At 41.1% G+C, this 10,018-nt stretch overlaps 1 protein-coding gene across 2 annotated transcripts in view; it reads right to left on the reverse strand.

Annotated features, from left to right (window-relative positions):
* The window catches only part of C5H3orf70 (chromosome 5 C3orf70 homolog), a 104,745-nt gene extending 94,930 nt beyond the window's left edge, over positions 1–9,815 (reverse strand). Inside the window, exons 1-2 of one of the 2 annotated variants that reach the window (XM_049709896.1) lie at positions 9,739–9,815; positions 9,114–9,358 (exon numbers count right to left, since the gene is read on the reverse strand). In XM_049709896.1, coding sequence (XP_049565853.1) covers positions 9,114–9,309 — 196 coding nt within the window. In that variant the 5' untranslated portion in view covers positions 9,310–9,358; positions 9,739–9,815. The other variant, XM_004278443.3, reaches the window with a different exon arrangement.
* Between the last annotated feature and the right edge of the window lie 203 nt (positions 9,816–10,018).

The following is a 10,018-nucleotide window of genomic DNA, read 5'->3' on the forward strand; positions in this document are numbered from 1 at the left end:
TTTTCCACTCATTTTATTTATTTCACTTGTTCAACCATTTTACTGAGGTATAACTGACACTGAAAAAGCTGTACAGATTCAATGTAGAAAATGTGATGAGTTCGGAGATAAGTATACACCCATGAAACTAGCACCACAATCTAGGCCATTAAAATATCCATGTGATGTATGAATCTTGATTGGATCCCAAATTGAAAAAAAAAAAGTCAGCTATAAAATTCATTTTTTGAAGATAAAGGAAACTATGTTAGATGGTACTCCTGAATTACTGTTATTATCTTAGGTATGATTAGTATTGTGGTTACATAGGAAAATGTCCTCTTTCTTAAGAGGTATGATGAAACATTTAAGTGAAATGTCATGTCTGCAACTTACTTTTAAATGGTTTAAGAAAAAAGTACATGTGTGTGCATGTGTGTGTAGACAGAAAGATAAAGCAAATGAGTCTAACAGACAGAGTATTCCATAAAATACCAAATAATTACACTCTTAGTGTTTTTATTTCACTAAAGGTCTGTTTAAGTGAGATACAGAGGAAGAAATACATTCTATATCACACCAAGAATCTAGTTTTAAATAGACAAATAAGCACTAGGGAGGTTAAAGAATTTGTCCTGAATGGACTGTTTTGGGACATTGTGCAGACACAACTGGAAGGATTTATCATACATTGTTGGCACTCCAGATACTGCACGTTTTTGGCAGTGTGCTTACAGAATACTACTAAATATCAGGATATTCAAAAGCAAGCCAACAATAAGAACAGGAGAAACACAACAAAAAAGTCTGTGACTTTGAGTAAAGTAACTTGCAAAAACTACAATTAAATCTACTTTGTCCACCCATTCTAAAAGCCAGGACCCCTCTGTTAACTAGCACTTTTGCCATTTTTCTACGCAAAATCAGTATTCCAAATAACAGCTAAGTATCGCTACAGGATCGTGACAGACTTAAATCATTAAAGTTAAATATGTACAGTTTCACTTTAACAGTTTTGTAATATTCTGATCCTTTGAAACGTGTTAACCCATGTTTGATATGACAGTTCTCTACTAACTGGTATACCTGATTAACCAGAACTATCCATTGCTTAACAATGGTGGAAAATAGGACGGAGTAGGGGAGTGGGGAGTACAATATAAGATTCCATGATAAAAAGCAGATAATCATCACAAAGTAACTATTATAAAATAAACCTTTCAACAGTGAGGGCAATTTAAAAACTCGATTTCTAAATGTCATCCTATTTGAAATGTATATTTTTACCATCTGTATTGTGTTGTAGTGTGTAATTGAACAAATGAGTATGGTTACAAAGTGAATTCCAGGTTAACCAGGACATTTTTGGAAGGGGAAGCAGTTGGAATTGGGGACTTTGACAATCATCACACTATGACAATAACATGTAACTATGTTATTATCCCCATATTAAGAATGATGATAAAGCAGAAACTAACACACCACTGTAAAGTAATTATACTCCAATAAAGATGTTAAAAAAAAAAGATGAAACAAAGACGGAGGTTAAGTAACTTCTCCCAAACCATATAACTAGTAAGTGGGCAGAGCCAGGATTCAAACACAAAGCCCAACTCCAGAGCCTGCCCTCAGGATGACTAGGCTACCTAGTATTTCCATTGTTTGTTTGTTTTGAGGAGTGGCTGATGCTGAACACCTGTACTAAGTACTGCTTTACATCATATAATATTCACAACAACCCTGTGAAGCAGGATTTTTAGTCCTGTTTTTCAGAAGAGAACACTGAAGCTGAGAGAGGTTGAGTAACCTGTCGGAAGTTACACTGCCAATGGATGGAAGAACCAGGATTCAACTCAGGTGTGTCTGATTCCACAGCCCTTGCCCTTAATAGGACTACACTCTGCCTTCCACATTCTATGTATAAAACATTCCTTATTTTTCTAGGAAACACATCTTCTACTAGACAACTGTTAGCTGTTAAACATATGTTCCTGAATTTGTTTGGAATTAATAACACTTAATTTCTCTGAAAATATTACTTCTTGTAAATTAATGAGATTTCACAATATGAGAAAACAAACTTAAAGTGAGGGTGTTATAATGTAGGAAATTATCATAGAAAAGCCCTCAAAAGCTATTTGGTTCAAATCCCTAAGTTCAACAGACTTGGAAACTAATAATAATTAATGGTATGTATGCAAATCTAACCAAAAAAAGGGCTTGCACCAGTTAGGGAGCAGTTGAAGATGTGACATGACTGAACCTTCATATTATACAAATACGTTATCAAATGTTTTTTAAAAGCATAGTTTTATAGAGTTTGCAACCACTCCAAAAACGTTCACAATTCATATAATTGCCCCTCTCTTAAAATCAGAAACCATTCTCATTTTACTTATTTAAATCCTCCTTGTTTGAAAAAAATTTTTAAATAGCTGAAATCCTCCTCACTGTACCCTGAGTGGAACCAAGAAACCCAGAGACCTGGTTACCATCCGGTTTGTGAGATTCTAATGCACATTGACCACATGTGGCCAGGGCTACTCGGCAAGTTTCCTAATCTAAAAAATGAGAATAACAGTACCTACTTCACAAGGTTGTTGTGAGGTGTAAATGAGCTAACACATGCAAAAAGGTTACAACTGTGCCTGCATATAAGCAACAGGTGTGTTATCTGTTATCACTGAAGTTGGTGTGTGTCCATTACTGAAGCACCACTTGGATGGAAAAATACCTATCAGTTTTCTCTTTCTCTGGAAAAGCTTTGAGGAAACTCACTCAGAACTTGATTTCACCTTTGCACGGTAACACCTGTATCCTCTTCCTTTAACCACCAGGCACGTGAAGAACCCTCATTAGTAGAAAAAAGCTTCAGTTGGCTCCATCTAATCAAACTACCACTCCGTTTTTTGCTAGTTTTCACAGTCAAACAACCTTAAATATATTTTCTGTAGCTTCTGTTATTGATATGACTGAGTTGCCCCTTAGGAAAACCGACTGGCATTACCCTGGGGAAGTCAGAACTTGATTTTGGGGGTTGTGTAAAGCAGGAAAATAGAACAAATAGAGTAACGCAAAAACCACAATGCTAATATACTAACTAGTGGAGAGAAGTGTATTTGCCCCTCCTGACAGTTAAATCCTCTAATCAGCTCTTTCCCTCCCTATAGGAAATCTATAAATAAGAAGCCAAATTATAACCAAACATTTGCTGGGACAGTCCAGTCACAGGGACCAGACGTTTAAGCCTCTAGGCAGTGCCACCTTCTCTGAACAGTCTGCAAACACCACTTCCAAATTCTGCCTCTCCAACTCCCATTTTTCTATAATTCAATGCTGCCCATCTACCCTCTGCTGTAAGTCTTTCTTTAGATATGTTAATATCATCTATTAGACTACATCAAGTGCCACTCTTCCTGCTTTCAACCTGAAAAAGACAGACATCTTTTAAGATGTCTTTGAGATGTCTGCATCTTTTAAGATGCAGAAAATTGAGCTCACCTATTGTGTGATTTTATTAAGCCAATACAGCTGAGTTCTGCGGGTGGTACCAACATCATACCACATACACTCCCCCACCTCCACCCACCCCTGACACACCTCTAATCACTTTTGCTTTGATAGCTCTTAACTTGGACTTCATTCCCCACCATATTCAGTGACCTCTCTACAGTTCCCATTCTTCTGTATTTCACTATGGCAATTGATACAATTTGCCACCCATTTCTTAAAAACTTTCCCCATCACTGGTTTTAACAAAGCCTAAAAACTGTTGATTTTGCTCATTAACTTTTTTTAAAATTTATTTATTTTTGGCTGTGTTGGGTCCTTGTTGCTGCACGCAGGCCCTCTCCAGTTGCAGCGAGCGGGGGCCACTCTCCATTCAGGTGCACAGGCCTCTCATTGCGGTGGCCTCTCCTGTTGCGGAGCATGGGCTCTAGGCGTACAGGCTTCAGTAGCTGTGGCACGTGGGCTCAGTAGTTGTGGCTCGCAGGCTCTAGAGCGCAGGCTCAGCAGTTGGGGCGCACGGGCTTAGCTGCTCCACAGCATGTGGGATCTTCCCGGACCAGTGTTCAAACCCATGTCCCCTGCATTGGCAGGTGGACTCTCAACCACTGCACTACCAGGGGAGCCCTGCTCATTAACTTTAAATTGCTCCACAGTACCTATGGTGGTTAAGCGTCCAGGTCCTAGAATCAGATAGACATGGATCCAAATCCAAGGCTCTACTTCTTACTAGCTATGTGCCCACGGGAGAGTTACTCCTTTAAGCCTTTTTCCTCCACTACAGAATGGACATAATGACATAATTGGCTATTGAGTGCTTAGCATAATCATCTTACTCTGGCACAAAGTAATCACTCAATAAATATTATTACCTTTGTGTCCTAATTCTCCTGCCATTTTATTCTTCTCTTTCTACCTTGAAGAATTCACCATCTCAAACAGCTTTGACTAATAATGCAATTAAGTATATTCCTGAAGTTACTGTGGCAGGATTAAACCTTTCATCCTCTTCATCAGTAATAAAGAAAATCATTATTTCTAGATTTCACCAATATCTAAGAAATAACCTGCTGAAAACTGATTTCATTTTCATACTCTTTCTTAAAGTACTCATCTCCCTTGGCCTCTGCAATACCATACTTTAAGATTTTTCTTCTCTGGCCATCTCTTCTCAGACTCTACTGCCAGCTCATCCTCCTGCAACCAGCCTCTAAATGTTAGTGTTCTAAAGGGAAAGCCTAATGGTTTTCTTCATTTCTCATACTGTAGTCTCTCCCTTGGCAATCTCATGCTTCATCATGGTTACAACTGCAATCTATAAAGAAGTAAATGACTTCCACATTATCTCTAGTGCAGACTTCTCCAAGTTCCAGATCCCCTATATCCAACTGCCTACTGACATCACCATGCTATGACAAAGCAACTTAAACTCCATAGATACAAAACTGGATTCATGGTCTTCGTGGGTTCATGATTCCATGATCAACCAAACCTGGTTCTTCTCCAGTATTTTTTTTTAGTGAATGAATGGCATCACCATCCATCCAAGCTGCATAAGGCAAAATTCTAGAAATCTAGAAGTTACCCTTTATAACTCCTCTTCCTCCCCTTCCAAATTTAATCTATTCCAAGTTCCATTAAGTGGATATTGCTGCATGAATTTCAACCTATTTTTTACACTAATACAAAAATAATCTCCCTTGCTGACTTCATTCCTCCACTAACCATTTTATCACTATCATGCCAAGGTCTCTATCAACTGAAACTTCCCCACCTTGCCTGTTCATCCCTCCCTAACATCTATCTCAACAATCAAATTTCTTATTTCTTCTAAATATTCTACCTACTCAAGCCACAAAAAAAATCTACTTTACAATTTCTGCATATGATTTATTCTTTCCCATTCCTCTTCCCTATCCAAGTCATGTCTTTTTCTCTCTCAAAACTCTTCTTAGAATCCTTCATTCGTTCATTCGTTAATTCAACCCAATATCACTCCTTACTAGGAAAATAAATAAATAAATAAAGTTAGATTCAGGGTCACAGTTTATTCAGCCCAATAATCTGTCTTTGACAGAGACACCAACAGAACACATATAGTTTTCCTCCCATAGTCCTCAAAATCAGTTATTACCCTAATATACTAATTATTTCCTCTATATTAAGCACTGCATCTTTCAACATACACATATTTTATGTCTTTTATGAACAGGTGTGTATTTTCAGCCTTTTCTACTTCACAAGGTTATAAACTTCACAAGTTTAACATCAACCATATAAAACTGACTTTTCTTTATTTGTTCCGAATTTCCTCTCAAGCACCTCAAGGTAGTCCTCCTATTTTAGCATTTTCTGACTTGGTGAACAGCTGGTAGTTTTTTCACCCATATCACTTGTGATTTTAAAGGAACACAAAAATAAATACAGCATGCATCACACCCTTACACTCTGCTTACAGGGCATGATCCAGCTGTATTCATATCTGTATTCCTGTTTCCGTAATAATGTCTCATGAAGAGAAGGTGCTCTATACATGTTCAACAAAATTAAAGGAATTCTGCTTAGGCCTGATGTTGTGTTCATGAATGCCAAAAGAAGTAGAACCTCTCAAATACGTTAACTCTGCTTCTGTTCAATAAAAATAATATTTGGGCTTAAAAAAGGTAGAAAGAATTGGTGCCTAGTATAGGTGAGGACACTGTAACAGAGCACCTTGCTGCTCTTAACGAACTGAAGCTGCTCTTCGATGTGATCACCGAACCACTGCCAGCGGAGGAAGCACAGAGACCCAGAGGGCTGCCAAAGACTAGAAAAGAGGAAATAAATGTAGGCCTGATTAAAAAAAAAAAAATAGAAAGAATTGACAACAGTCCAGTATACTCAATGCCCATCCTTTTCTAAATTCAGATTATTTAAAAAATAGCTTCTAATCACTTAGGAAAGAAAATGCTAAGCATTTGTGGAACCAACCTATGTTATACCAGACTAATTAATTTCCTTTTTTTTTTTACGAGAGTATCTTTACAGATAGACAGACATCACACATCAAAAAGATGTAAAAGTAGTATGTTGGTAGAATTTCAACAAAGTATTTGACCAGGTTCTCATCACACCCATATGGATAAGATAAACAGAAGATGGATAACGGTACAATTAGGTAGTGAGGTAACTGTTTAACGACCATAACAACAAGTGCTCATTAATGAATTGTTATCAACCTGAAGGGCAGTTCAGGACTTTCATCTGTGGCCTTTCCCTGTTCAACAATTTTACCAATAGGAGGAAAATATATCTACGGGATCAGTGAGTACCCATATCCAAATACACATATATAACTGTGAGATAGGCAAGCGCTGTAACTTATGCCACAAATGTAAAACAAACACACAAACAACAAAGAGGCTTAATGGCTTAGTTCACATCAAGCTTAGTTCAATCTGACAGCAACAAGCTCAATATGATGTGGAAACAAGAAAAACTAATGTGATGCTAGCTGCAGCAGTAGTATCTCAAACATGGGTGACAGCAGTCCTGCTTAACTCTGGACAGATCAGACCACAACTGGGATATGCTGTACCCTTCTATGGGTCACTGTCTTCAAAGGATCATAACCATGCTGGCACATGTTCAGAACAGAAAAACCAGGATGCTTAGGGGCCTGAATACCATTAAAGGAAAGGCAGGAGGGAATGGAGATTTATAAATAGGACAAAGCAATGCCTTGAGAGGAAAACAATGGCTACCTTCATTCAGTCATTCAACAAACATGAATTTCAAACCTATTTCTGGCCAGACATTGTGGCTGTGACTGGGGATATAGGAAAAAGACAGTCTATATCTGTGAGAAATTCATGTGTATATCTGAAGAGTTGAAACAGATTTGATCTAAAAAAGCTTTAGATTGTTCTATATGATTTCATAAGGTAGAAATAGGAGCAATGGAAAGAAGTTCTAACGTAATTGATTTCAGCTGCATATAAGGAAGAGCATTTTAAGAGTCAAAGCTGTCTAATGAAGGAAGAGGCTGCCTGAGTAGACAAGGTTCCCATCAGTAATGGTGTACTTAAAGAGGAGACTGCTGAAATAAGACAGGCACTGAACTGGGCCATTTTTAATGTTCCTCACCTTCTACACTATGATTCTTTCTGTACTTCCTCAGGAAATGGACTCACCAGGTTCACCCTACTTATGTACTACAGCATCACAGGTTTCCCACAGTTGTGACTTCCAACTTTGTACCCTGTCCCCCACTGAAGCAATGCCATATAATTAGGTATGGATCTGAGAGCAACAGGAATAATGCAATATAGGAAGAAACTGACCCATCAGCACAGAGAATGCAAAAAAAAATCAGTACTGTTCAATGTGCCTTATATTTGTAAAGAAAATGTAAGAATTCTCTATCCTCGAAGTAATAAATTCAATTTAAAATATTACGGAAAAAAAACTTTTTAACAAGTCTATAGAGTAAAACAAATGTGGCAAAATGTTAACAGTTGTTAATCTAGGTGTGTAACACTACAGTGATCCTCTTTCAGTGTTGTGTATGTTTGAAATTTTTCAAAATAAAAAGTCTGAAAAAAATTTTTAGAAATATATTATGTTCAATTAATATAAATAAGGATCTGCTATGTACTGCATCTCTTGTTGGAAGCCATTTTTTTCTAACCAACAAGGAAAAAATAATTTTAATTTAAGATCACTTTGAGAATTTGTGTCCTAAATAAGCACTCCAAACCCCTCTACTATAACGTTATGTGGAAACTAAGTTTAGAATATATTTCTAAAAAGAAATAATTCACCAGATACAGTAGGCCAAATACCATGAACTAATCAAATTATGAAATTGATTAAATGGCTACTTAAATCCATTTTAAAAATCACAGGTGGGATAAACGTAGAGAAAGGTCTAGACCATTTACTTTTATAAATTGGTTTAAAATTATTGAAGCTTATTTTCATTCATTTTATTTTTGTAATTTTAAAACACTCTCTAGAATACACTGGCTCTATATGCTGGAACTGGGTATTCAAACAGTTCACCCGTCCAAACTGTTAATATTAACTTCTTGGAAGCAGTCCCTCACACTTTAGCACTTTCTCAGTCTGGATACAAGAAATGGGCTACGATTGGAATTCCAAGGGCTCCCTTTCTTTTAAATAGCAGCCTGTTAAGACAAAAGTGATAAAAAGAGGGGAGCATCTTTTAACCACCAGCCCCGAAAAAAGGCTTCCCCTTCGGTTGTCGTCAACTCTGACTGCTGTCGACCCTTTTTCAACACACTGCCTGGTAGTTTCGGTTGAAAAACAAAATGGAAAAAAAAAATTTTTTTTAATATATATATGTCTCGTTTTCCTGGGGCAGGTAGATAGATCCCCTTTTGTAGAAGTGGCTAAAGCTAGGCTCCCCACGGATTTCATCTCGTTGCCAAGGCAGCGCCGACCCGACTGGTCCGGCACGAGGGCAGTTCCCGCCGCCCGGACCCCAGGGCGGCCCTGGCCTGCGGCAGAGCAGCCCCGGCCCAGCCCGGAGCCCCCCAGGCCGCAGAGTCCCTGCCGCGACCCCGGACGGCCCGGCGGGCGCCCCGGGACCGCGGCGAAAGGCGGGGACATGAGGCTCGACTTACAGTGACACCATCCGAGGTGACAGCACCAGTGCAGCTTGAAGCACTTGCCGTGGCTGTGCGTGGCACAGATTGAGAGCCCGTCGCACGGCTGGAAGTCGGGTCTGCGGGCGGCGCAACTCCGCGCCAGGGCCTGAGCCTCGTCCACTTTCTCGCTCTTCCAACCGCGCTCGGGCGCCGGCGCCGCGGCCGCACACATTTCCTCTCCCTCCGCGGAGCCGAGACCCGGAGCTCAGGAGGAGCGGCGTCTGGGCGGGCAGGAAACCGAGCCGGCTGAGGACGCGGGAGGGCGGGGCGCGAGCTGGGAGTCACGCCACCGCTTGAAGGTGGCGGTGGCGGCGGCGGGAGCGCAGCAACCCCAGGTTAGCACAGGAGCCGCCCCGGGTGCGACCGCGGTCTCGGCCTGCCGCCGCCTTCCCTCCCTCCGCCGTGGCGCGCGCCGCGCCCCCACGCGCACACGCACGCGCACACGCCGACCCCGGCAGACGCCACGAGTCCCTCCGCCAACCCCGCCTCCTCACACACGCCGGGCCCGGGTGCTGGGTCGTTGGCGTACCCCGCAGCCGCCGCACACTCAGTCCTCAGAGGCTGAGCCCGACCGACGGAGGGCCGTTAGGAACACACCCACCTCGGCGGCTCGGTTTTCACACGCAGGCCAGCTTCCAGGAACACTTCCCACACTCAGTCCCCACACACACTCCCTTTCGACACACACGTCCACAATCCGCAGAGGGCTGTGCACGCTGAGGACACGCCCTCCCAGACGTCCAGTGGGCTGGTCCCTGCGCAACTGGGAGCAAGGCTTTCTCACACGCACAGCCTCTCCCCACGCGCACCCCACGTTGCCCTCGTACACATCCCCCAGAGGGTCTGGGCACCCAGGCCCCTGGGGGCGCGTGCACATACGC

This window comes from Orcinus orca, chromosome 5, assembly GCF_937001465.1.
Source record: "Orcinus orca chromosome 5, mOrcOrc1.1, whole genome shotgun sequence".
NCBI classification, from domain to species: domain Eukaryota; kingdom Metazoa; phylum Chordata; class Mammalia; order Artiodactyla; family Delphinidae; genus Orcinus; species Orcinus orca.